This window comes from Furipterus horrens, unplaced genomic scaffold, assembly GCF_987537825.1.
Source record: "Furipterus horrens unplaced genomic scaffold, mFurHor1.1.pri manual_scaffold_11, whole genome shotgun sequence".
Classification (NCBI taxonomy): domain Eukaryota; kingdom Metazoa; phylum Chordata; class Mammalia; order Chiroptera; family Furipteridae; genus Furipterus; species Furipterus horrens.
The window spans coordinates 69736636-69764213 of record NW_028327181.1 but is presented as its reverse complement, the minus strand read 5'-3'; the positions used below and the strand labels follow the sequence as shown (position 1 = coordinate 69764213).

At 54.8% G+C, this 27578-nt stretch overlaps 1 protein-coding gene across 6 annotated transcripts in view; it reads right to left on the bottom strand.

Moving 5' to 3' along the window:
* Positions 1-53: 53 nt before the first annotated feature.
* The window catches only part of CUEDC1 (CUE domain containing 1), an 81714-nt gene continuing 54189 nt past the window's right edge, over positions 54-27578 (bottom strand). For 4 of the 6 annotated variants that reach the window (XM_090291270.1, XM_090291266.1, XM_090291271.1 and 1 more), the window contains 10 exons: positions 19224-19876; positions 14885-15012; positions 9839-9965; positions 8948-9140; positions 7954-8037; positions 6087-6158; positions 5201-5294; positions 4450-4508; positions 3724-3806; positions 54-1469 (listed from right to left, as the gene is read on the bottom strand). In XM_090291270.1, the coding sequence (XP_090147396.1) occupies positions 1440-1469; positions 3724-3806; positions 4450-4508; positions 5201-5294; positions 6087-6158; positions 7954-8037; positions 8948-9140; positions 9839-9965; positions 14885-15012; positions 19224-19571 (1218 nt within the window). In that variant the 5' untranslated portion in view covers positions 19572-19876 and the 3' untranslated portion in view covers positions 54-1439. Of the gene's footprint in view, positions 1470-3625; positions 3697-3723; positions 3826-4449; positions 4509-5200; positions 5295-6086; positions 6159-7953; positions 8038-8947; positions 9141-9838; positions 9966-14884; positions 15013-19223; positions 19877-27578 lie in introns of all 6 variants that reach the window. The other 2 variants (XM_090291267.1, XM_090291268.1) reach the window with 2 other exon arrangements.

Here is a 27578-nt window from a genome sequence, read left to right as displayed (position 1 = left end):
AAGGAAAAAAAAAAAAACCACCCAAACTAACAGCAACACACACGCGAGCACACACACACACGTGGGGCTGGGGCTTTCCCGCGGTGCGCCAAGTCCTGGCGCGGAGAGGGGCCCAAGCCAGAGCCAGAGGCCCCTCCCCAGCCCCTAGGGGTCAGACCCAGCTGTGGCTCGGGCTGAGGGCCACATCCCAGTCCCGGGACGCAGCGGAGGGCGGGCGACCGCTGCTGGGCAGGGCCGGCACCGAGTGCTTCCAAACTTGGTCAAGCTTGGCGGCTGCGACGCCTCCAGCCCCTCCCGCACAGAGCAGCGCGAGCGGAATGAGGCGCGTTCTGGGTGTCGCCTCCGCCTGCGGTCCCGAGCGCCCGCCACGCCCTCATCTTCTCGGGGTGACTTGAGGCCACCCAGGCCCCGCAAAGACTTGGCTCCCACTGCTAGCCCTGCGCGGTTGGGCTGCTTCCAAACTCGGTGGGTGTGGGTGGGGGTGGGGGTGGCCGAAACCTCGGGCTGCCCAGGATTCCCGGATCTCCCGAGAGGTCGGCGCATTCCCATCCCAACGGTGGGGTCAGGGAGACCGGGCAGTCTCCCTCCCATTGGCAGTGGTTGGTGCCGGGAAGGGTTCGTAGAACTGGAGTTTTCCTGCTCGGATCATCCACCTCGCTCTTGGCAAGGGGCACCCAGCAAGCCCTTCTGTCCCAGACGCTCCCGCCCAGACTGGCAACCTCTTCACCTTGCTCCATACTACTCCTGCCTAACCAGAGTCCTCCAGCTGCAGGGTGGCCACCCGCCCCATCCCTGGTGGGGGCGTGCCAGCCCCTAACAGAGGGGGCCAGAGGGGCCCAGGCAGGGCAGTCAGCAGATACCTCTCTTTGATGGCCCATCACTCCTCAGAGGGGGCCAGTGACCGCCCAGGGCTCTCCCCCTGGAGCTCTGAGCAGGGGCTGTGCCCAGGGTCAGCAGCCCCGGGAAAAGGCTGAGATGCAGGAGGCAGTGGGATTCAAGGGTTCAAAGTGCCCAGAAGGGAGTTGGGGATGGGATAGGGAATCAGGCATTGTCTGTGGCCCAGAAGGTTGGGAAGGGTAAGAGGCAGGGACTCCCGCTTCAGGCCAAGGAGTCTCCAACCTTTGCCTGTTTCTGGATTTTTTGTTTGCTTGTTTGTTTTTTTAAGAAGAGGGTTGGATCCTGCATTTTCACTCATGGCCCATAGAACAGCCTGGTTTACAAAGGAGCCCTGGTTGGCTGTCACACCCCCTCCCCCCTCACATCCTTTCTCCAATCACAGCATGCAACTCCGAAGTTCTAAGTCCCATGGAAAGTGGCAGTGTCTGGGCTGGACTGGGGCCAGAGAGTGGGTGGGCCTCGTAGTCAAGCACCATCTGTCCATCGGCAGCAAGGCTCTTCAGCGGGGCCGGTATTGCTCTTGCGGCCTCCACCAGGGCAGGTCATCTCCAGCAACGAGGAACTGCTCTCATCTAGTAAGGGAAAGGGATGTGAGAGTATTTTTCAATGAAGCCCAGTGGTCCTTCATCACTCGCTCCTGGAGAGATGGTTTTGGGCAGAAGCTACCCTCTCCTTCCTTTGGGGACTCGATGTCATCCTGGGAACTCTTCCTGGGGTCATGCAGACAGACACATACACACACTCCAAGTTCCTAGAAACAGTCCAGCTTGCAGAACATCAGGGACTCTGGCAGCTAGAGATGGAGCAGGGGACTGGAATTCTGGTGGAAGCCACTGTATGGGAAGGGCTGAGAGATGGGGAAGTGCCCAGCCCAGTCTGTCATAAGGGCACCTGTAGCAGCAGCAAAGTAAATTGGGGTCAGAATTTGGTGAGCCCCATGTGCCAGCCTGAGGAGTCCATAAGCCTTTAGTACTCAGAAGACCCACTCAGAGGACAAGGATAAGTGGAACTCAAGTGTTCTAGTGATGGGATGAACAGAGTAGGGGCAGTGAAGAGACCAGTGGCTGTTAACCAGATGATAGGAAAAAAAAAAAGGAAGGAAGAGAAACAAAATGGGGAAGTCAAGGGGAGAGACTGGCCTTCCGTGAGTTGACATCTAGAGCTAGAAAGACCATCGTGGGCACAGCTGGGGTTACAAAGCAGATGGGGGAGACAGACTGAGATGGAGATTCCGATTTTGAAGCCAGATGCAGAGCATTGCTGATGCTGTAAAAGAGGGCGGTGACCTGGCCCTGCCATGGGAGTGGGATTTCAAGGACAGAGCTACCAGGAGACCTGGGATTGAGGGAATAGGAGGAGAATGGGAGACCAAAATGGATCCCAAGAACAGAGTTGAGAGGAAGAAGGCCCAGGATTCTGGGGCCACGGGAGCAAAGGGAGGGCAGTTTCAAAAAAGACAATGGGCACAGCATGCTGAAGAGAGCACCAGAGGGCACGGCACAGGAAAAGGGCCTGATGCTGGCAGCTGTGCACTGGGGGTGGTGGGAGGGGCTGCTAGGCCGCCAGCTTGCGATGGGTGAAGGGCGATGCCAGTTTTTTTTTTGCAAGGTGGGTGATTTTTAAGATGGGGAACACGAGGATGTGGACTTGAGGAAAAGGAAAAGCTGGAAGACTCAGGAGAGAAAGAAGCAATGGGCAAGGTCCTGATGCAGGGGTGGCTTTGGACTAGACACGTTTTTCCTGGGAACCCATGGGAGAGAGCAGCAAGACTGAGCGGGAGTGGGGGGCCTTCCCTGTGGCTTTATGTGTGCCTTCTGGAGAAGTGAGAAGTACGGGTACAGCCCTGTGGGTGAGAAAAGCCTGGGAGAACAAGCGGGTCTGGAAGTGCCTGGTGCAGGACGGGATGGGGAGTCAACCAGAGGTGATGTGAAGGCAGCCGCCCAGGCTGCAGGGAGAGGGCGCTGGTAATTGTTCCTGGCTGCGTCCTCTGCACGCTGGTTTACCTCACCTCCATGACCACTATCCTGAGGGCAGGAAGTGCTTCTGCACAGTCTGAAACAGGGCCATACCTGCCACACCATCAGCTCAAGAAAGCCTTGTAGATGCTGGCCCCTGGGACCAGGACAACAGCTGGGGGAAGGACAGGCAGGCAGTTTCGGGGGGGGGGGGCGTGAGGGGGGGCTGGAAGAGTGACAGAGGCTACCGAGTCCTGGAGGAGGTACTGACACTCTGTTTTCTCCCCAAGGGATGCACAGAAGAGAGGAGGAAAAGCAGAGCTGCCCTGTGAGGGTCTGTTTCCTCATCTGGCTGGGTCAAATGCTACAGCACCCACCCCAAGCCGCCAATGGGAGAGTTCGGTGTGCACACAGCCAGGGTGAGGCGACCCCTGTTTTTCTGACATTGTCCTCTCAGTGTGCTGTGTGTCCCGGACTCGTTCCTCAATGAGGCTGTAAACTTCAAAATCAAAGCTGACTATTTTTTTCCTGTTCCCAGCATCTGGCATCGGAGGTATGATTATATTTCATCAAGTGGATACATAAGCAAGTAAAAGAAATGCAAAAGACTAGTTTCCATGCAGAAGCCACATCCTGCCGCCACAGATGAGGGAAGAAGCGCGAGGTCTGCACTATCTCCTTTCCTGAGCCTGATGCTTTTGGACTCCTGGGAAGACACTTGAGATGTGGGGTGTGGCAGCCCTGGCCTTGGGCACCCACCCCCTGGGCCTTACCTCCTACTGTCCTTCCCTTAGAGCTTCCTCGACCTTGGGCCCCTCCTGTCGCCTTCCCCGGAAGTCTTCATCTGAAAAGCAGAGGGAAGCCGCCTTACCCTCCGCCCCGCAGGTCCTTGCTCAGGCAGGTCCCAGGCTGAGCAGGAGAGCTCCTCTTGTTTTCCAGGGCACATGCTGAGTCCTGGGGGAAGTGTGTGGGTCTGGTGGGAAGGCAGCAGGGCACAATGGGGATTAGGACACCCGTCTGCTACCCTGGCTCCATCACTGAGCTCCAAGACCTTGGACAAGACCTTCCCTCCATTTCCTCGTCTATCAGGTGGGACAGGGAAGTTGGACTATCCAGATGGCCTCCAAGGCCCTTCACGACCTCGTTTCTGGATGTCTCCTGACCACCGATGGTCCTTGTCTCTGAGGCACAGGGATCAGGGCTTGGCGGTGGGCCTGGTAGGGTCTGAGGCAGCATCTTCTGTCCATGTGGCCTTTGGGGGCGGGGGGTGACTGGGTGACTGCTGACAGGCCTCTGGGCCCAGAGACTGAACCTGCCCAGAGCCTGATTCTCAAGTTGAAGCCTGTCTGCTCCTCACACCCCAGAGAATATTCCTTAGCAACAGCACCTGGCACTTTGTGCTGCAGGTAGAGCTCTAAGTGGAGGTGTGGCTGGGGCTCCCTTTCAGGAGTGGAAGGAAGGAAGAGGCAATACGGTCCAAGTGGGAGGACCCATTTCTTTGGGTCACCTGCCCACCACTCCTTGATGTGTCCCCCAGGTTGGGTCCGCTGATCACAGGCAACTTAAAAATCAAGCTTCCTCACCCTCTGTGCCTTACCGTAGGGGTGGCCCTCCACGTCGTCCAGGAGATTGGCTGTTGACGCAGCAGCCCCCAGCCTGCCCCGCCATTCAGGAAAACTGTCCCAGGATGGGTGGGCACTGCCATGGTACTCCTACTCCCCGCCCTTAGCCCTCCACCACCCGCTCCAAGCTCAGGAGGCTTCCACCACACTGGCCTTATCCCCCCAACACTCCCCAGTATCTCCCCCAGGCTCCTTGTCTTGGCGTCAGCGGAGCAGCCAGGCCCTGACTCTCAGCTCCCATCCTGGGAACAGAGAAGCGACTTTGTCCCTGTTCCCCTTTGGCTGTTCCGCTTCTAATATCCTGGGCCTTGTCTGACAAGCATGGATAGGTGCCTGGGTGAAAATGCTTGAAATGAGGCAGAAGGACCTGAGCATCAGTTCAACTGGAGACATCAGGGGAAGGTTTGCTGATTTCAGTGGAAGAACCAAGTTTTCTCCCAAGATGTAGTTTACTCCAGACAAAAAGTACAAAAGCTCGGGACAATTCCTGAGCCTCCAGGAGGAAGAAGGGATTTGGGAGACGCTGGCCCTCTCCCCAGGCCTGGTCATGGTGGTAGAGATTGGCATAGACAGGGCAGCAGGCTGGCAGCGGGGCTCACGGAGAGGGGAGGGCCACAGAGCCTGGCCCTGCTGCTGCGGCAGTGTGCAGCCTTGGGGCCCCCAACCCAGGGTCTTGATGCCCTTAGAATGCACCGTCCCCACCCAGTGCCGGGCCAGAAAGGATACGACTGATGCTTCAACAAGTGTTTCCTCTTTGACTTCCTCATCTTGGTCTTCTCCGAGAAGGCCCTGGCCAGTTCAAACAGCTTCCTCTGAGTGGCTAGGGGCAGAGAGACCTGTGAGCCAGCAGCCAGATCACCAGTAACTGCCCATCGGGGCTGGGGGCCGATGGATAGGGTGGCCCAGGAGCCCAGGGAGCTGGGGAGGTGATGCCCCAGGGGCATGAGGCTGCCGTCCTGGGTTGGCCTGCAGGGGCAGCAGAGGCTACCGGGAGCTGGGACAGCTGGCAGCCTGAGATCTAGGTATTCCTTCTCAGCTCGACAAACAGCAATGCATCTTGGCTTTCTCTCCCGCCTACCTCCCGCCCCTAGCCACCTCCAGAGTTGGTCTGGGATTTCCGTAACTAATCCCAGATTTTCCCTGAAATGGAGCCTGAAAGGATGGCAGCCTCATTCACACATGGTTGTGTATCTGTGGGGCAGGGTGGGGAGGGGAGGGGAAGGGAGGGGCTTTGTGGGAAGAAGTCACGGGCCCCAAAGGCCTCCCACCTGCAGAGAGTGGGTTTAGCGAAGACCTCTCCCCACTCAGGCCCAGCTAAGCCCCCTCAAGCTACAGAGAATGTGAACACTAAAACTTTTGGGGGTGGGGGGAATGCAGCACATTATTCTTCTGCAGACAGCTGGCTCAAGAGGATTTAAAACTTAATTTGTATCCAGACTCAGCAGCAAAGGGAAATGAGGCAAGAAGGCTGAGGGAGCCAGACTGCGATTAAAATGTCACTTCAGTTCACCAGGAGTCAGTTGCATTAAAAATTCCGGGTGGTTCCCTCCCTTCCATGAGGCCACAGGGCCTGTCTGAGAAGATCTGGGAGGGGGCCATGGGCTGCACTCACATTTGCCCATGTGTTTCAACTTGTCCCTGAATAAGGCATCTTCAGACACAGCAGGGTTGGCGTCACTGGTTCCTGGAAGGGGGAGACACCTCTGAGGGCCAGCTGGAGAGGGAGAGTGGCTGCCCAAGGCCCCAGGGGCAAGGGGCGGGGCTGCCCCAAAGGCCTGGGGTTCAGCCTGACCCTGCTGTTTGAGGAAGGAAGCAAAGAGCGGGATGGAGCTTAAAGCAGGGACACTTGGGGTTTGGGGAAGCACTTCTTTCCCCACCTGAGCACTAGTTTCCTCCTCTGTAAAGAGAGGAACAGGACAGCGCCAGGGTCTGCTGTGTGTGCAGAGAAACGGCTCCCACGGGCTCCCGACCGGCTGCTTCTCTGACCAGCCCCACGTCCCTGAAGTCACATTGGCAGCTTGAAATCAGCCACGGTAGGAGTTTTTTACACCATGCAGGCCACCAGACACTGCCCACCTGGCCTTCCCCTGCCCCCCTCCTGGCTATTAAACATTCACCAGCACGTGGCTGGCCTGCTGGCATCCCACAAGGTGTGAGCGCTAATGAGGCAACCAAAGGAAGGTGCAGGGTACAGAGGCATTCACCCCTGGTGGTTCCCGTCTCCTTCCCTCCAGGGCCAGCCCACTCCATTACTCCCCCAGACACGGAGTTTCTGACTGCTGAGACAAGGAGTAGAAACAAGAACGTCAGAGCTCAGTGGGCCACCCAGAGGCTCCCACTTTTCTAAGCACCCACTTGGGTCTCTTACTACCCTTTTAAAGCCCCTGCTCACTCCCCTGCAACTCGGCTAATCCAAGTCACCTTGTTGGCTAAGTCCCCTGTGAGTCATTCTGACCCATCCCAGCAGCCCTGGTATCTGTAGTTAATTCAGGATCAAGGACAGAAGCTGCTGTTAAAACCCTCCGATGCGCATCTGGTGGGGCCTGAGCGCCCAGCCTGTTGCTTATGAATCAGTTCCACAGGATTTTCTCCGAGCCAGGATCAGCCGAGTTCCCCAGCCTTCCAGCCCCTGCCCCCACTCCGCTGCACCACGTAAGGTCTGCGGGTTCTGTCTCTGAGACGGGCAGCCTGTGTGTGAGCGGAGGGCGCTGGCTAATGAGGGGCCACTACGCACATATATAGGCCACGTCCAGAAGTCAAGTGTGGAACAGGGGTCTCTGGGCCTCTCTGCCCCACCTTGACCTTTGTCTGTGCAGCCCAACAGGCTGTTGTCCACCCCTGGCCCTCCTCCAGCCTCTTGCAGTTCCTGGGGGGGATCTGGCCCTCTCTTGAGGCAATTCTTGCTTCTTACCTTATATTGCACATGAAGCTCAAAATTTTCTTCCTCTAATATGAGAGCAGGGCCTGTCCCATAGCAGAGAGTCTCTAACTACTGAACAAAGGAATCAGTGACCCCTTCCCAGACTTACCCTGCCCTTCCCCTCCCAATGCATTTGTTATAATCAGCAGTGTATCCTCAGCTTCACTGGTTTGTTCTACCCGTTTCTTGGATGTATCTCCGTAAGCTCCCTCAGGGCAGAGACCAAGGCCTGTAAGTCTCTGAGTCCTTGCCCCTCCTCCCCACATGGGACATTATGTGGTGTGGCATGTCCCATTCTTGCTCATGTTCCAGACATCTCCTAGGAGTTCAGACAGCCTGTTCGCCAACTGCAGCTGTGGGCTCCAGCAGCTCCTGGATTGTAAGAACTCAGGGCTGCTAAGTGGAGGGGACATCTCACTGCACAGTGAGTGCGGTGGGGGGACAGAACCCTACCACCAGCCCACTTCCTCCCCCTTCCCCCAACTCCAAATATGCAAAGCACAGCTGGGGTGTGAGTCCTGTTGTTCTCCAGACCTCTCTCCTAGGAAGGCAAGGTTACCTGGGGCAGGAGAGGGAAAGCCAAGGTCATTCCCCACAGCCACACTGCTGGACTTGGATTTCTGGGCCTCGTATTTCAATCGATCTGGAAAAGGACCACACTCAAGTCAGGGATGTTAGTGGCTGGGCGGAGACCCTAGGCAGTGGTTGGAGACCAAACCCCCAGACTCGCACACAAGCACACATAAAATACGTGCACCCACGTCTGCTGGCTGTCAAGGATCCAGCGATACCATAGAAATTACTGCCCTGGAAGAGCAGAACCTCAGAATTAGGGGGACCCTGAGAGATCATATAGTCGAACCCCTTCATTCAATGGGAAATGTTCAAAAGACCTTTTGCTACAGAGCTAGGGCCTGCCTTGGGCCTTGGTCTCAGCCTACCCTCTCCCTGAACACCTTATTCCTCCCCGATGGCACGCTGTCGGTCACACACACACACACACACACACACACACACACACACACACACACACACTCTCTCTCTGCCACTGTGCCCCGCACAGGACAGACCTCTCACAGCTCTCTTACTAGACTCCACCGCAAACACACTCTCACCCCAAAGGGGAAAGGCAGCAAGGTCCCCAGGCCAAAGACAACCCACATACACTCCAAACTGAAGAAGCCCTGCTCTGACATCCTCCCCTTGGGGAGGCTCCCACACTGGCACCCATGAACCAGTCACTGTTCCTGGAGCTCCAGGCACATCATGCCAAGGCCAGTGCCTGGCACAGAGCAGATGTGTGGGAGGAAGAAGAGGGCCAAAGAAGGCACACCTCTCTTCCACTGAATATGGGGGTAGGAAAAGGGGGAGCTATCACAGCTCCCTGTTTGGCAAGGATTCTGGGGCTCCCACAAGAACCATGGGATGGGGACCATGTCTCAGCCTTTCGGAGGCTGCCCATGGCCTCCAGCTCCCTGCCTCTCCTGAGCCCCAAGGCCACAGTCAGCGCCGGCCACAGAGGGGCGGCCGCAGTGCCCCACGCGGTGCACCACCTCTCTCCAGGGCCAGCAGGAAGTCTCTGTTGCGCTGCAGCTCCTTCATGAATTCCTCATTCTGCAAGAAGAGCGCAATCCTCTCGTCCTCCAGGTACTGCTTCCAGCGGCTCTCCTGGTCCCGGGTCCCAGGCCCAGTTGTGGGGGGCAGGCCTCCCTCTCTGCTTGTGGGCTTAGAGCCCCCAGGGTTGCCCTGAGGAGGGGAGTAAGCATGTTGAATGCCTATTCACAAGGGTGCACGTTGTACAGACACCCGAGCACATCTGGGTGCACACGTGTCCTTTCCCAGGACCTTCTAGCCGCACCCTGGGGCCTGCATGTCTTTTCCAGGTCTACTCATAGGCCCAACTCCACTGCATGGCTGGAGTCCTCTCTGCAGAGGAAACAGCAAGGGCCTAACAACAATTTTTCCTTTCTCTTGGACCACCCCATCTCTTTATCTACAACATGAATAATTCTGAGAAGTGGTCTGCAAACTGCTCAGTCACCTACACGTGATTCCCAAACTCTCCCTGCACCAGCTGTCTCAGGGTGACACCCTCTACAAGAGCTCCTTGGGACATGACCACCTCTGAGAAGAGGCGGGCCTCTCGCCCTTTCCCAAGAGAGGGAAGAAAGGAGGGCGCTCTGGTCCCCTGCCATTGGCTGGCCCTATGGCCACCTCCCTCAAGCCTGGAGTCTCCTAGGGGCTGTCACCTTCCCCGGGTGGAACAGGAAATCTCCAGGCCCAGACGGGAAACGAGGCTTTGGGTTCAGCATTCTTTCCCTATAAACCCAGGGCAACAGAAATAGCTCATCCTGTGCTTAAACATCAGAAAGAGAAGTGGGCTGTCCCACACTGTGTGGGCAGGCAGAGATGCCGCACAGGCAGGTGGAGGCATCCCCCTTTACCTGTACACTGTCCAGCTGCTGGGGCAGGATGCGGAGAAAGTCATCTGGGAGGTTGCCCAGCAGGGGTGGGTTCCAGTTCCGATAGTGCCGCTGGCTGGAGGGGGTTGTGGAGCCCAGCACATCGATGCTGGAGGGCGAAAGCAGACAATGAGGAAGGAAGAGTCAGGCCAAAACACGGGCGTCCTGGCCCATCCCACCAGGACCTTGCTCAGAATGGCACTCCTGCTTCCCACGGCCCCCCGCTGCTTCCTTCACAACGGCCCAGCGCTCTAGTTCCTCTGTTCAGCCAGGCCTCAGCTGACTCCTGACCTCTGGCTCTGGCCTGGGCTCCTGCTGCACAGGACATTCACTGCGCTCCAACCACAGCGCCCTCAAGGTCCCTAAGCCTGTAGAGCTCTCTGTTCATGGCTTGCGCTGGCCATTGTGGGTTTAGACAGATGTTTATGAACATCCTCTGAAGACAGCAGGGATCACATCCTTTTATGCGTCTATCATGAGCACCTGGCACAGTGTGAGCGTATGGCTGCTGAGTAACAGGTAAGCTCCAAATGAACAGACAGATAAGCCACAAGAGCCCAGCCCTCATGAATGTTGGTACATGGGGGCGGGAGGACATGGGGACACCAGGACCCCTAGAGAGTAGAGCAAATCCCGGCTCCAGTTCTGGCACTGCCACAGGCCAGCAGGGTGGTCTTGGGTGAGACCTGCTCCCCTCTGGGATTCACGATCCTCATCTAGAAACTGCTGCCTTGCTGCCAGCACAGGTGGGAGTCCCTCACCAGGCTGTCTGGAACAATGTTCTGAAAAGGCACCCTGAGGCGCGGGAGCAGAAGGGTTCTTGTTCCAGGGACGCTCAGGAGCCACTCTTCATGGGCAAGAGGCCTGGCAGGAGGCCAACTGCCAGGTGGGAAGGAGAGGAAGAAAGGCAGTAGCCTGGGTCCTCCCTGATCCCCAGACTCCTGCCCTTCTGCCCTGGGCCTGAGGGCAGCCAGGGGCCCCACCAGGCCCTCCCCACAACTTCTCAGTGCCTGCAGCGTGGCAACCGCAGGACACGTGTTCTGCTGAATCAGGGAAGTGACACACGCAGAAGGCAGCGAAGCTGGGGGCGGTGGGGGCCACTCTGGCTCTGGGGCCTGGCTTTGATTTGGTCTCCAGCTCCAGGAATCCCGCGGCCCCCTCACTGGAGGGGAGCTTTTCCGGCTGGGCTGCTGCTGCCTATGGAAATAACTTCCTTTCCTTTTCTATTTTGGGCTGGTGGCGTGGTGAGGGGGGGCAGGAGGAGGGGCGGGGGCGGCAGCAGACGGGATAACAAGCTGCTAAGTGCGGGGTGGGAGCAGCACAGGCAGACTGGAGCCAAGGGAACCCCAGAACGCCTCCTCCACCCCCAGGCTGTGCAGATGGGATGGTCTGCAGAAGAGTTTGCATCACAATCCTGCACCGGTTCTTAGGCAGCTTTCTCCCTATATCACTCTGCCGTCTTCTGTCACTGTGGGAAGCTTCAATTTTCCCAAGGGCCTGAGAGGCAGGGGAGAGGGTGTCCCATCGCTCGGGGACTGGAAGACCACCTCTGATGATTCCCAGCATAGAGGAACGTTCTCCAGGCTTTTCACCCTTCCTGGGGCTTCAGTGTCTTTATCTGGGTCATGTGTGCCCACCTCAACTCAAACACACCTAGAGCCACCCAGGAAAGCTGCAGAGGGAGAGCCCCAGACTCCTCTAGGCATTTTACCGAGGACCCAAGAGGGGAGGGGGGTGGGGAGTGGTCGCCCAATCCTCAGCAGAGTTTCCCTTGCTGTCGGCCAGCGGTCCTGCAGGAAGGGCAGGCCCAGCCTGCTCCAGGCCCCTGGCCCTGGCACCAGCGGAGATGAGGTCAGCCATAGCTGTGAGAGACAGGGGGCCCTGAGCCCGGGCAGCCCAGGCAACTCCATTGTGGTCAGAAAGGAATGTCAGAAATGAGCCGAGAGGCAAATAAAAAACTTCCAAGGCTGTCATTTCAAGGGGGAAATGGCAGGTGGCCTGTGTGGAAGGATGCCTCTGGGTTTCAGAGCCAGTCTTCTATTCACAAGATCGAGGAAAGGACAGGCTGGGGGAGGGGAGGGAGAGAGAAGGCTGGGGAGGCTCTCCTGGCCCTGAGCCTGCCCTTGGACCCCCAAATTAGAACTTCACTTCCAATCAGACCTCCAGGTTTCCCCATGGAACATCAGACCTCAGAAGGACTTCAGAGTCACACCTTCTGGGCAGGATTTGTGATTGAGCCTCGGCACGGAGGCCCAGATGGGTCAGGCCCCCTCCTAGAGCACCCAGACTGTTCAGGCAAAACCTGGGCCCAGGGATCCCGGCACTCCTGGCACACGCTCCTGGTATCACCCTGCCTCTCTGCCCCAGCGGGACAAGCCCCACTTGCAATCTCTGACACTCCAGTGGCTTGAGGGACAGAAAGGTGCTGGGCCATTCCTCCCCCAACCTCCTACTCAAGTCTGATCTCCACCAGCAGCCAGAGGGGGAGCCTAAAACACTAACCTGATCATAGCAACCTCCAGCTTAAACCCACTGGCTGTGGGATAAGGTACACCTCTTCGAAGGACCCACGAGGACCCCAAGACCTGCTCACCTCTCTAGCCTCACACAGCCATTCCATGCTTCCTGGAGGTCCCCAGACAGTTCCCTCTTTGCCTGCAATGCCCTCTCCTACACTTCACCAGGTCACAGCTTGGAGGTCAGCTCCTCTAGGCAACCTTCGCTGCACTCCTGCCCCCAGGTCTACTCCTCCCCTGGACTCTGATCTCCTGGGGGGGGGGGGGGGGTGGCAGTGTCCAGACTGTGCTGTATTCTTTGCTGTATCACACACATGATTCAGCACCTACATCCTGCACCTGACTCAATAAATGCAGAAATGAATGCCCTGGATAGAGAGACTCAAAATGGCCCAGGGGTGGATCTGGGCCTAGCAGGGCCATCCTGGAACAAAGGGGCACACGCTCAGAGGCTGGCCCTGCCTTTTGGAACACTGGCCTCTAGGGGAGCCTCACCACTGGTCTCTGTGTTCAGTGTTCAAGCCCAGAAGCCAGCCATGCAGCAGGGGTGGGAGGAGCAGTGAACTGAGGATGGTAGTAGACCTGATCCATGCCTGGCACCCTGCTGAGTGCTCCACACACAACTCTCATTCAATCCTTCCAGCAGTGCTGGGGCGGGGACTACCATTCCCATCTCACAGATGAGGCAAACAAAGCTCCTAACCATTAAGTAGTGGACCAAAGGCTACATAACAAAGGCACCTGAAGAATCAGAAGTTAGGCAGCTGAAGGAAGGGGGTAGAGAGCACTCTGCTCTGGCAAATGCCACAACTCAAGTTCCCTTCCCTGTATCCACTCCCAGCCTAGTAAAGCCTTGATTTCTGGGTCAGACACTCGTCTAAAGTCACAGGGCCTGAAGGAGAACACCTGAGTCTTGGTCTACTGCTCAGGTCACCTCGCTCCCTGCCGAAGCTCCCATCACTGGGCTGCCCTGCCCTTGCCCCTGCCCCCAGCCCTACCCCACCCACAGCAACTGAACACACAGCCAGAGTATGGGAGGGAGGACATGGCCAGGATACCTACACCAGGTTTACACTGGGGTCCTGTCCCTTGTGGCCTCAATGTTCGCTTCTGAAAAATGGGTAGAACCACTCTGCCTAACAGAAACTGAACCATTTGCAAAAGCAACTTGGGATAAAAATTTTAAAAAGTCAAAGGGGAATCATTTATCCCCATTCCAGGCTGAAAGTCATGCCAAGGTCTCATCCAGATCCTCCTACTTACTCCCTGCCTCCCACTTCATTACAGCTTCCTAGTACTTCTGTGATAAAAGGACCCTAGCTTTGCTCCTGTCCGTGACTCAAAACATTGCTCCCCTACCTCCCTTCATAATCTCCTAGGCCTCTATCAGCTCCCTGAGGTTCAACCACAGAGAATTTTCTCACCTGGGAGGCAACAGGACACAGCAATAAAAAGTAGTGGTTTTAGAGTCAAATGACCTGGGTTCAAATCCCAGCTATGTAGTCTTGGGGAAGTTATGATACCTCTCCTGGGCTCAGTCTCCTCATCTGTAAAATATGGATGACCACAGTGCCTTCCTCAGAAGTTGTTAGCAGATTTGAATGTGATGGTTTCCAGTGCTTTGTCAATGGTAGCTGTTTTATTGTCTGTACCAGTATGGTAACAGAGTTCTCCACTATCAGTGTCTGAGGCTCCCAAGATCCCCAGAAAATAAGATCCAGTAGAACAAGTCCCCTGCCCCATCACTTCCCCCCACCCCTCACCACTCTAGGCCTGAGTCATTCAAAGGAATAGCAGCTTTAGGACAAAGCGACACCTGGGCTCCAGCAAGCCCTACTACACACACGAAGCCCAGAGAAACAATCACTTCGGAGACCCATGAGACCCAGCTGGCAACCAGTTTAATGTTATATTTCCAAATTACAGAGCCCCTGGCCTGGAAGAAGTCTCCAAGAACCTAGCAATCTACTCCCCTGCCTCCATGATTAAACTATCCCAGAAAAAGAGACTTACTTGCTCCCATTACTTTAAAAATTCCCCACACATTCCTAGACCAGAGATGGCAAAGGCATGTCCATCCCATCAACTACTGATGACTGCCTGGGAATACTGTGTTGAGGAAGATTCTGAGGTTCTGTCTCAACTGAGCAGGACAGAGCACGGTGATCAATTAGTAACGTTTGCCATGGGCCCAGGAGGGGAAATGTCAGGACACATCCCACGTGGCTGTCATTCCTGCCCTGCATATCCCTTGACTATTGGCTAAAGCAGAGGCTGAGCCTTGACTCTGTGTCCCATATGGTGTTCAGCATAGCACCTGGCCTACAGCAGGAATTTAGTGAATGTTTGCTCTTGAAAGTTCTCCTTGGTATCTAACTGAAATGTTTCTTGCTACAGTAGAAGCATGTTCTTGCTGAGGGGTCCAGCCAAGATTCCCACAGTATTTCTACTCAACCCCAACCTCTGATACCTTCCCTGCTGCCTTGTGCTCTGAGGGGAGGTGGATTCTCACCGGGGAGGTGGTGTTGGGGGAGCCAGCGGGTAAGGCCTGTCGAACATGTGCATGTGGTAGGCTGGCGGGGAGTACACAGGTGGGGGCTCTTCATCGGAGCTAGTAGGTTCCAAAGTCCTTTCCAGGATCTATAGCAGGGAGAAGAAAGAAAGAAATAGTTACAGCCCGTCCTCTTCCTTGCATTGGAATAACATTTCTACAAAACCCAGTGTGGGTGAGGAGGGGTGTAGTAAGGGAACTCTGCCACTGCCGGTGGGAATGTAAACTGTTAACAGCCAACACTTTGCAAAAACAGTCTGGCTTTGTATACTGAAGCTATACGCATGGCTACCCCTGACCCTACAATTCTTCAACAGACATGAAGGCACATGTCCCGAAAACAATGTTCAGAGCAGCATTATTCACCCAAGTAAGGTTCAAAAACAAGCAAAGCAAAATACCGTGATAGAAGTCAGAGCAGCGTGACCGCTGTGTGGGTGGGGAAGACCATGAAGGGGCACAAGGGGGCTTCCAGGCTCCACTGATGTTTCTTATCTGGGTGCTTGAGAACATCACTAAACTGCCCACTTATAATTCATGGATTCTTCTACATACGTGTTATTGTTGCACTCTCTCTCAAAGTACTTCCACATGGATTATCTTGCCTTAACCTCAAACAACTTAGCCAGGCAGGATATGGAATGTTACCCCCATTTTACCGATGAGGAAACTGAGGCCCAGGCTGACTAAGTGACATGGCCAAAAGCCACAGGGTGTTTTTAGAACTGAATCTCAATTTGGACATGGTCTCCAAAGCAAGGGTCCGTCCTTCAGCCACAATGCCTGCATTCCCAGCGTGGATTCTCAGGGTGGACAGTGGCTAGGTAGGTGCCCTGGATGGCTCTCCCTCCCAGACTCCTTTTTTCATCCAGGACCCAGAATGAGGGACAGGGAGAGGCCAAGGGATGGACAAAGGCCAGGGTTCCTGCTACATGGACTAACCTGGGCCATTCCCCGAAGGTCCATACTGGAGTCTGGGGCAGAAGGCAGCCATAACCAGGAGAACTCAGGTCATACAATCCCAACCAGCCTGTATCTTAGCTTCCTGCTCCTCTCTCCTCTCCTGCCCAGCTCTGTTTCCATCTCCTCTGAGACCCAAGAACATGGGAAGGGCTCCGAGGCCATCAAGCAGCCCCAGAGTCCCCAGGCCCCATGTTTTAACCTCAGGTGAGTTTGCAGAAGTCACCGCTAAACCGACTCTGCTCTGCCTCTGCAAGCCTGGACTGGGCCGGGCTGCACTGGCCCATCCCTGCTCTGGGCCTGGTCGTGCCCAGGCACCGAGTCTCGCAGTGACACCTGGCAGATAGATGGGCAGGTGGGGAGTGAGCACAGAACACGCACACGTGCGCACACACACACACACACACACCGCCCCGCTTTGTGCATACACAGCCAGCCTGACCCAAGGAGGCCTCCTGCCCTGGAATGCACTAACGTTCTTTTCTTTGAGGCGGAAAGTATTAAAACAGATGCTCTTGCAGAAGAAGAAGAATGTTACTGCTTCGTGGGCCACTGCTCTGTCTACCTCAAATTTCCACAAGAAGTAAAAAAGAGAGAGAGAGAGAGAACACTGTCAGCCCCATTTCCGTTCATGGGCAAACCCTGGGGCCCGGCACAGGACAGCAACTCAGCAACTACCTGGCACATCTGGCGCCCACACTGCTGCCACGCCCACCCCCCCCAGCCCTATTCCTCGCTCTCAGGTGCCGCTGCTCTGAAGGACCGGGTTCCAGGCTGGGGCCTTGAGGCCACCCTGTGGAGGCTGAGCCCCTCCTCCCGCAGCGGCTGGTCTGGTGTGTCCCCACTGAGGTTAGTCTGGGTGAGATGAGGGAGGCAGGAAGAGCTCAGTGGGAATTGTTCCCATAAGGAAGCTATTTGGGGGTTTCCCAAGCAGTTGGCCCCCCAGATTGAGGGAGGTCAGGCCTCCACAGTTGCACCAGCAGGACCCCTCGTTTCTCAGCCGCTCCTATGCCTTCGGGTGGCAAGAACCAGGCATTTAACAGAGGCTCCTGGAGTAGAAAGGAACCGCCAAAGAGGTAGGCAGTGGGCCAGGCACGCTCCAGAAAGGCTGATCCCAGCCTCCATGGAGAGTAACTCCAGCCATGTTTCTGGACTCCCCCTTCCTCTCTCCTCGCAACCCCACCAGCCACAGTGAGGTTGTCCTTCTAGCCCTGAAGGTGTTGAAGTTTCCGGCTCTGTGGCCTCCTGCTTAATTCAGCGTGGGTGATGGATGCCTACCAGGTGCTCTAAGGGTCAGGGTCTGGCCATTTATCTGACAGAAGATGTTTCTCTGTGGCAAGGGTACCCCTAGGGCCAGCCCACCATCCATCACCCCCCAGGGAGGGGGCTTTTTCCAGTCAGCAGTTATTGTCATTCCAGCTGCTGCTCATAAATTTTCCGAAGCACTTTCCGCTGGCTCAGGAGCTGCCCGTGAAGGGCCCAGGCAGAGCTCCAAACATAGGGGGTTGGGGAAACAGCCCAGGAGGGGGGCTGAGAAGGGACTCAATCTGGAAAGCACGATTCTTAGAAAAGCAAAAGCACACACAGTGCAGGCCTCTCTAGGGGACGCCGAAGCCTTGCAGAGGTGCTCAGGGCTGTGGGTGTGGTGGCCAAAGGAGGAAAGAGTATCCTCCCAGCCACACTGTCAGAACAGATGAGACTGCAGAAGGGTCAGAGTCTGCAGAGAGCCTTCCTTCCAGCTCACACGTAAAGGATGTATCTGCAAACACACATTCATACATACACTCACCCTTCTTTTTCACAAAGAAAATCTTGGCTTTCCAATACTGCCTGCACTTGCTAATCTAGGCAGGTCAAAGAATCCAATGGTCTCCAGGGGAAGGAGACTGAAGAAAACTGTATAAAGACAGTAGCGACATTTATTCACTTCACAATATTCCCTGAGTGCCTGCTATGTGCCAGGACTGTCCCAGGTGCTGCAGGTGGCACAGGGATGAGCCAGACGTCATTGCCCACAGAGCCTCTCTCCTACCTGGAGAGAGGAATCCCAGGCAGCACTCACTAAGTGAAGCCAGTGGGCTTCTTCGCCCTGCTGGATGGATTGGCGGACACTGGCTGCCTGCAGGGCTGTGCTGAGTACGACCCTGAGACCACATCTGGATCTAGGTTTTCTCACTAGAAATGAGGCCATAATAATGCCACCTCACAAAGCTGGGAAAGACTAGAAGAGGTGATATATCTAAAGCTGGAGGATAGGGCCTGGCACAGGCTGGGACTCAATGAAGAGCAGAGCTGAATCCCATCCAGTCGGTCCTTCCATCCCTGGCTGCCTGTCTCACATGCCCCTACAGACAGTGACCTTCTCACTGAAAGACTATGTGCCCATCTGCACCCAGCACTGCAGGTCCTACAGAGACTGGGGGAACAAATGTGTACTGAACCCTTCGACGGGGCCAGGGAGGATCGGCCACACCCAGCAGGTGGGCCTTGATGCAGTGGGGGCGTTGCCTCTCCCCCATCCTCCTCCCTGGAGTGAGGAGAGGAGGGCTTAGGTTTCCCTCCACCACGGCTCAGCCAGAGGAAGTCTGATGTCACTCCTCTTCCGTGGCCCCCTATGCTCTGGGGACACAGCCCCACTCTCCCAGAGTAAGGCCGCATCATCAACCTCCTGGTCTCTGCTCACTTGGGGGTCCTGACACATGGTCCTATTGCCAGTTCCCCAGCGATTCATGCCCTACGTCACCTCACAGCTTTTGTACAGCTGTTCCCTCTGCCTGCACACCTTTGCCCTCACTCTTCTTTTCGGTCTCAGCTTAGCCATCCCCACCTCTGGGAAGCCATCCCATCCTCTCCTGCTTCCGTTTCTCCCATCCTAGCACTTACCACTCCAGGCCGTCATTGCCTGACTCTGGTCCCCATTCTCCGCTGCACTGCAAACTCTGTGAGGGCAGAAACTTTGTCCGACTTGACCAAGGTGGATACCCAGAGGTTTAAGAGTACCATTTCATGAAAAATACAGACTAGGAGGCTCCAGCCTGGATTGACCTTCACTGTGCTGGATGGACCCAGGTGTCTGCCTTTTTAACCAGCTCCTTGATTCTGAGGACCCCTGACCCAGGGTCTAGCACCATGCCTGGCATACCTCTGAGTAGGCGCTCAGTGCTTGTTGAATGACTGCATGATTCCTGCCCCCAAAATAAGGCCACTGACTGAACTGGGTACCATTTCCCTACGGGAAATAAGGCTGCTCGCTAGTTAGAACCCATGCAGGAGTAGAACCCAAGCCCTCTAAGGTTCAAATAGTGCTGGAGCTCCCAGTGCATCACCAGGGCCACCCTACCTCCGGGGGGATGCTGTCCTCCGAGTCGGAGCTGTCTTCATAGACGCCGCCCCCGCCACCCTCCAGGTTCATCTGCAGCAGCTGGTCGATGGTGGCGTCCACAGCACCACTGTTGGCGCGCAGCACGCACTCAATGATATCGTAATCCATGTTGGGGAACATGGTCTTGAAGTCATCCATGGCCTGGTTGAACTCGAGGCGGCGCACCTGCCGCGCTGGCCGGCTGTTGTTGAGCTCCTGCGAGGCGGCCGTCGCACTGTCCCCGGCCCCGCGCGCGCCGGCGGAGCCGCCCCCACCACCACCTCCGCCCCCACCTCCGCCACTGCTCCGGCGGAACAGGCTGGTCATTTTGCCGAGCCGTTGAGCGAAGGTGGTGCCCTCGGGTGCCAAGTCCCTTCCTCCGGGTCCCTGCGCCGTCACCGCGCGTGCGTGCTCAGCGGGGAAGCTGCTCGCGCACCTTCCCTGGCCCCTGGGCAGCCAGGTGGGGACCGGACAAGAGGGGTCCCCGCGGCAGGCAGCTAGGGCACCACGGGCGGCCCTCAGGGAGCGGTCCTCCTGGGCGGCGGCATCCGGACCTAGGCTGTGGGGGGGGCTGGACGGCTGGTCATCCACACCCTCGGGGCATCCTGGGGCAGCTTCACAGCCGGTCACACCTGAAACCGAGGGACACAGAGTCAGGAGCAGAATGCAAGAATGCAACAAACTGTGTAGCTCAGGGTGATGGCCAAGGGGATTAGGGAGACCCCTGCCACGCCCACCCGACGGGAGAACTGCGGCCTTCCGCTTCCTCCAACTGCAATAATGAAATAGCCACAGTTCTTGAGTGACACAGGAGCGCTTTACCAGTTGGCTCTCACTCTGTGCCAGGCACCATCCTAAGTGTTCTGTGTGGGCTAACGCAAGACACCGCCACGAGGCCGGTGCTAGTATCTGTCTCGGAGACGGGAAAACTGAGGTATAGACTTTGAGAAAGGGGAGGAGCTGGAATTTGAACCCAGGACTATTGCCTGGCAGCCACTGGTCTCAACCACTACACACATTGCCAGAGACCCTTGGGGACCTGATTGGGGCAAGAGGGGCTCTGTATAGGTGACGTCCTGCCTCTCCCGTCTCTAACCCCATCCAGTCCCTGCTTTTCTCATTTTGCCACCTCTGGGTCCCACCATTGTGGTCCCACATCATGGTGCCCAATCTGCGCAGGGCTCCTTTACATCTGTGACAGAACACTGTCCAGCCCACTCAGATCCCGGCATGTAAATAGCTGCCAAGGTCACATTTCTACTAGCGAAGCCAATTGAGAGTTGAACGTGCCTAAAGTCATTAAGTTCTGACTTTCTCACACGTATCCCAAGTTTTTACAGTAATTTTGTTAATTATACAAATGTGGCAGCTTTATTTTAAGGGCCTGTTCTATTGCAGGATATTCTTAAGTTTGATGAAAGAGGTGTAAACCTGTTTTCCCTTTTTTAGGACTTGGGTCATTATCTGAACAGCTGACAAGGAAATGTCGGCATGAGCACTCAGTGGGATGACCTCCCTTGTCACGATCTCAGGAGTCAACGCTGTAAGGAAGAGGAGGCCAGGGGGGTGAGGAAGGTTCAGTGTCCCTCCCTCACCCCGGGTCAGAACACCCATCACTGCCACTGATGCTCTTGGTCCCAACAGGTCAGTCTCCTCAAAGGTAAAACAGGAACCCATACTATCCCCCAATGCCTTCTGGAGACACCATGCTGAGATTCTCACCTCCACCTCCTTGGAGGGACATGGGAATGGTCCAGGGGTCCTGTTCTGGGGCTCGCTGGGTGGGTGTCTGCCTAGTCTCAGGGAGTTGGGCTGGACTCAAGAATGGGAAACTAGAAGCACAGAGACCCCACAGAGCCCCCCAGCACTCCCAACACTGGTGTCACAGAACTATAATCCCCTCCCATTGCCAGAGAAAACCAGTTAACATTCTGGTATATCTACATCAACATACTTGTCTATGCATTTACTACCATATGTATAAATTTACTTTACTGAAATGGGATCAAACCATAAATTCTACTTTGCAACTTATATTTTCCACTTAATAATTTATTACAGTCATCTGCCCATGTCAGAGCATATAGATCTACTCCACCATTTTTTTAATATGCTTTATTTATTATGCTGTTACAGTTGCCCCAATTTCTCTTCCCTTTGTTCCCCTCCACCCAGTGACATCCCACCCTCCAGTTGTCCCCCCCCTTAGTCCATGCCCATTGGTTGTACATAGTTCTTCTCAACATCTTTCTATCTACTCCACTCCCTCCTACTATGCTTAATTCCTGTACCATCTCCCTTCCTTTCCCCCCTTCCCCCTCCCTGCTGACCTCCCCCCATAATGTTCCCCATACCTATCATTCTTTTCCCACTCTCGTTGCCTACTTAGTTTGCCTTTGTTTTGATTCCCTAGCTTTTGTTGTTGGTTGCTGTGATACAGTTTTCATTTTAATGTTCATAGTTCTGATCCTCTTTCTCCTAAACAAGTCCCTTTAACATTTCCTATAACAGTGGTTTGGATCTGATGAACTCCTTCAGTTTTACTTTGTCCTGGAAGCACTTTCTCTGCCCTTCTGTTCTGAATGACAGCTTCGCTGGATAGAGTAATCGTGGTTGTAGGTTTTTGCTTTTCATTACTTTGAATATTTCTTGCCAGTCCCTTCTTGCCTGCAGAGTTTCTTTCGAGAAATCAGTTGAGAGTCTTATTGGGACCCCTTTGTATGTAATTCTCTTCTTCTGTCTTGCTGCTTTTAAGATTCTCTCTTTATCCTTAATTTTTGACATTTTGATTATAATGTGTCTTGGTGTGGTTCTCCCTGGGTCCAGATTTTTTGGAACTCTCTGTGCTTCCTGGACCTGTAAGCCTATTTCCTTCCCCAAGTTAGGGAAGTTCTGCTTCATTATTTTTTCACATAATTTTTCAATATCTAGTTCTTCTTCTTCACCTCTGGCAACCCTGTGATGCAGATGTTGGCACGCTTATAGCTGTCCTGTAGGTTTCTGAGCCTCTCCTCATTCTCCTCACTTTTCGTTTCCTCTTTCTGCACTGATTGACTGTTCCTTCCCTTTGTTCTGATTTGTTGATTTGATCCCTTATTTTCTTGCCCTCACCACTAGTTTCATATTTGTTTTCATTCATTTCAGCAGGACTAGCCTTCATTCCTTTCCCATCTTGTTTAAGATCTGCTATTAGGTCTGTAAGCATTTTTATAACCAAAGCTCTGAACTGTGCCTCAGAGAGATTTCCTATCTGCTGGTCCCTTAGATTAGATATTTGCTGTCTGGTCAGCTGTGTGATTGGGATCTCTATCATGACCCCTGCCATCCTGACAGTTTTGTGTTTACCTTTGCTTCCTGGGTGGGGCTGTCACACCTCCTATGCTATAGGGGGCGGAACCCCATGCACTCATCACAACCGGGCAACTCATCTCACCATGCTGGCATTTTCTGCACCGGTGGGGGTCCAAGATGGTTTCTTGCCATTCACTCTCCACTGAGAGACCGGGAGCCTCCTCCTCCGTCCCCACCCCCTCCGGGCCTCACAGTCCAAGGCAATGGAGGTCTGCCTTCCCTGGCTTTGGAATCGTAAACTGACGGGTCTGGTCTGCAGCTGGGGGTGCTCCCCAGGCGCTTCTCACCTCCCCTTAAATACGGGTGTCTGTGCTTACCACTGTCCTGCTGCCATCACTGCTGTTGCCGTGAACAGCACTGCTTGACCTCTCCTCCCTGACTTCACCCCTCCTACCCGTCCAGACAAGCACCACTTGTTTATAACTTCATACGTGTACTTCCATTTATTTTCTAGAACTTCTAGTTATTTCTCGTTTTGCAGTAGTTGTATTCCTTCTTAGTTGTGGAGGGAAACGGAGCATGTCAGTCTAGGCCTCCATCTTGGCTGGAAGTCCCCACCATTTTTAATGCATGAGTAGTATTCTATGGATTGGGTGAAGCATGATTTATGTATGATGCAACCTCCTCCTCCCCATCACCTCCCAGATGAGCAAGTCACAGCCCAGAAAGGCCAAGCCATTTCACAAGGAGACACATAAGGATGACTTCAAACGATCAGTCCAAGAATTCCGTTATGAGAATGAACACAGGAAGGTAGCCTACACTCTGGAACCTGCTCTGAGGCCTTGAACAAGGACCTCAGGGCCAGGAGGCCCCAGAAACCAGTGTCCTGGGCTGCTGCTTTCTATCTTGATGTCATCACACACAGGGGTCAGTGCCTAGTGCTAACGGCCTCTGGCACCACCATCTCCCTGTGCCCCTCCCCACCCCCGCCCCCAAGTAATTTAGTGAGAGAGATGGAGGACACAGCTCTTATTCTGCAAAGGGAAATCCCTTAGAGAAAGAAGCCAGGAGCTCGCCCATCCCTGGTGGAGTGAAAACCATTAATAGTCCTCTGGACCCAACCTCTGGGCCTCTCTGAGTGTTAGGAAGCCCTGGAGAGACATTCTCACACACTTACCATTTGCAGTAAGTGCACTGGTTCAGACCCAGCTGCGATTCCTGTGGTCATTCCCCGGCTGCTGTGGGACCTACAAGTCTCATCTCTTCTCTGTGCCCAATGTCTTCATCCATATGTACGGAGCTTCCAAGAGAATTGAACCAGATATTCCTCAGCCCAGTGCCTGGAACATGGTTAGCTCTGTGACTGCTGTTGCCACTGCCCCAGAAGACTAGCAGAGAGCCAGGAGCAGTTGATACTGGCCACACTGCCACCCTGAGTAGATGGGGTGGAGCATTTTAAGGGATCCTTCCCCACCCTGCCCCCATCAGAATGTCAACACCTGGAATTCCCTCCAGAAGGAGATTCTGGTCCTTGAAGCCCCAGGGGAAGCCTGGCTGGCCTGGACAGCTGGAGACACGACAGGTCAAGAAGGCGCTTCCATTTACCGCAGGTGCACAGCTTTGAAAAAGTACTTTGTGTGTGCCGTGACATGGGAACAGCTGACGACTCTAAGCCAGCCTCACACCCTGCTCCACAATACGGATGAAGAGTTGAGACGCAAGACTAGGAGGGAGTTGCCCAAGGACACAGAGCCAGCTGTGGCAAAGCCCAGACTTTTCCATCCAAGGGCGGTTCTGTGCAGGAGGAGAAAGTGGCTCAGAAACAATAATGGCAAATGCAGGATTTAGTCTACATAAATATGCTTTCACAGGACTCCACAAGGTCTCCCAGACTCCTAAGCCAGGCTGCCTATAATTCACACCAGGTGGGACTGTAAGGCCTCCGAGGACCCTCCCCCTGCCCCTCTCACTAAATTCAAGTGCAATCTGAGGCCAGGGCTGAGGTGTGGCTCTTGTGACTGGGAGCAAGATGAGTCCTCTCTGTCCCAGGCCACCTTTTGCAACCAGCACTGCTCAAATGAAAAGCAACTTAAAACGCATGAAAGAATTAAGGCAGGAGATTTAGGTTTATAAGCTGTGCCAGGTGCTTTCTTTTTTTTTTTTTTTTTTTTTTTAAACAACTCCAGAGATAGAGCTCTCCATTTCATAGCTGTGGAAACCAGTTCAGAAAAGTTAGGTAACTTGGACAAAGTCACACAGCTGGTGCAGAAAGAGGCCAGAATTAGGAACCTACTACCTAAGAGCCAAAAGTGCCAAGTCAGGCTTGCAGGGCTAAGAGCCAGGGAGCCTCAAAAGGCAGCCATGTGTGCCCCAGGCTCAAGAGGCCGGCATAGCCTGGATGACATTCCAGCAGAGGAAATGTGACCCAGACAGCCCTGGGGAAGGGAGGGGGAGGGTTGTCTCTTGGCTGTGCCCCAAAGCTGGCTCTGTGACCTTGGGGAAACCACTTCACCTCTCTGAACCCCAGGTGCTGGGCACTGGCAGGGAAACATAACCCTGACTGGCTTCCGAAGAAGGAAGTGAATCAAACCCACTGAGCTCGTTAGACATCTTGAAGGCTGACTCAAAGGTTCTCCTGAACTCACAGTTGTCAGTGACTTGGGGACTAGGAAACAGAAACCCCACACCTGTCCTCCCCCAGGCCCCAGGGAGCCAGGCCTTTCACTTAGGAATCCAGGCCCAGCAGGGGGTGGCAAATGGCCAAGCCTCACTCCAGGCCTGAGTAGGCAGCCAAGGCCTGAGTCACTCCCTCCTGGCCAGGAGAGGTGGGCAAGCTGCCCCAGTGTTGTTCTCTTGACCTTGTCCAAAGTCATCCCAGCCAGTGTCCTGCAGGGCCAGGCAGGGTCCACCCCAGTGATGTGAGAGCCCTGGAGCCAGAGTTCTAGGTTTTTGTTCTGCCTGAACCTAATAAGATTGTGTGACTTGGAGAAATCATTTCACTTCTCTGAACCTCAGCTTCTTCATTTACAAAAATAGGAGGAATACCAACCTAGCAGAGACGTTGTGATAAATCTTACAAGGTGCCTGGAGCATAGTAAACACCCAATGAGATAGGCTGGTGGGGCCTCAGCCTCGGGTCTTAGCCCTTTTCCCCGACTATTCACACCTTGAGCAATATTATCCAATCCCACAGCTTTAAATACCTGTACCAACTCCACACTGAATACTGGCCCCCATATTGTCTCACCTTATGGTCCCTTGGAACACACCCTTCAACTCCATACTTGTCCACCCAACCTGCTGCATCCATTTGGATGTTCAAGAGCAGCTGCAACATAACAGGTCCTCCACCTTTGTGATTTCTTCCAACCCCAGCCTGCTCCTCCCCACCTTCTCCACCTGTTAATGGCAACTCCATTTGCCTCAGGCCAAACACTTAGGAGTCATTCTTGAGTGCTCACATTCTCTTACACCCACCCCACCCAACTGCCAGCACGTCCCTGCCCCCACCCCTCCACCTCATTCATCTGAAAAGGGATGGGACTGCCCCAGGCCATCTTCATCCCTACACACCCCTGGCTTCCTTCTCTGAAAATCCCCCAGGGACAGGAACAAGGGATAGATAGGATCTAGTGATCCATCTGGCATTGCTTTGATCTCAGCCTGCAAAGGGACTCTCTGTCTCTTATCTCAGACCTGGGCCCAGTCCAGTGCCATTGCACAGGGCCACTAGGTGGTGTCTCAGGGCTCAGGCCACGTCTGCTTCTAAGGAAAGGGCTGACAGAGCATCTTCTCTCTTAGAAACCAAGAATCTGCCCCACCCCCACACTTGGACTAACTAAAAGGGAAAGGAGCCACCCAACCACCCTAGGGGCCTTAGAATCCAAGATTCGAGAGTTTCAAAATAATTTATTTTCAAGGTAGGACATACAAGGCACACATGCCATTCATTTCTATCCCATGTCCTTGGCAGACATCACTAATCCATCCAGGTATTCATGTCCTCAGAACTTTTTTTTAACAAAGGGCTCTGGGCAAGCCACTACCCAGTGGTTAGAACTGGCAGGCAAGACACATCCTGCTTGCCAGCCCTTTCATTTCCCGTACAAGAAGAGGAGGCCCCGGCTAACTTTGTCTCATCAGGAATCCAGGCTGCAAAAGCCAGCAGGGCCAGAATGAGGTCATATGACCCCTGGGACGCTTGTGTAACCATGGTTAAGTTCTGGGGAAACCTCAAGTGGGTAATGGCATCATTAATGGAGAGGCTGCTGGGCCCGGGGCAGCTGCATCTTTGTCCAATTGTCACCTCAGATGTGGTGGGGGGCAGGGCACAGGGAACTTATTGGCTTCTGAGCTGGAAAGGCGCCAAAAGGGGGAGAAATGAAGGGACAGGGGGATAGACAGAGAGAGGCTCTCGGGGTCTGCGTGTGTGTGTGCGTGTGTGAGTGTGTAAGTGTGTGTGTGTCCTTGTGTGAGCTTCCAGCAGGGAGGAGGAGGGGACAGCCCTGAGTGACAGAGGCGTCCTGTCCTTCTGCCTCCGCACAGGCTTGTTTTCTTCCCAAGCTATTAATGTCGCTGCAGCTTCAAAAGCCGGCGACCTTTAAATGCTGAGCCTCCTCCTTCTACCCAAGGCGCGGAAATGGCTTAATGGAAACTCCAACGGCCACAGCTGTCGCGGCCGCAGCAAAGCCATCCTTGTTCCCGAGGTGCCTGGGGCACCTGGGCGGCCACCCCTGCGTCCAACTCCAGGGTGGGGCGTGAGTCAGTAAGAACAGAGAGGACCCTTGGGCACAGCTGTTGGGGAAAGGAGGCCTGGTTGGACCTGAGAGGAGAGGGAGAGACGCAGAGACAGATTCAGCTCTGCCATGCTCTGCTGTGTGACCTTGGGTTAGCCATTTGCCTCTCTGGGCCATCCCCCATCATTTAGTCTAAAACAAGGGTGGGGCAGGGAAAAAAAGTCCTTCTCCCCAGAAAAAAATCTGTAGAAGAAAAAAAAGGGTAAAGCCCTTGCCAGGTGGCTCAGTTGGTTGGACTGCCGTC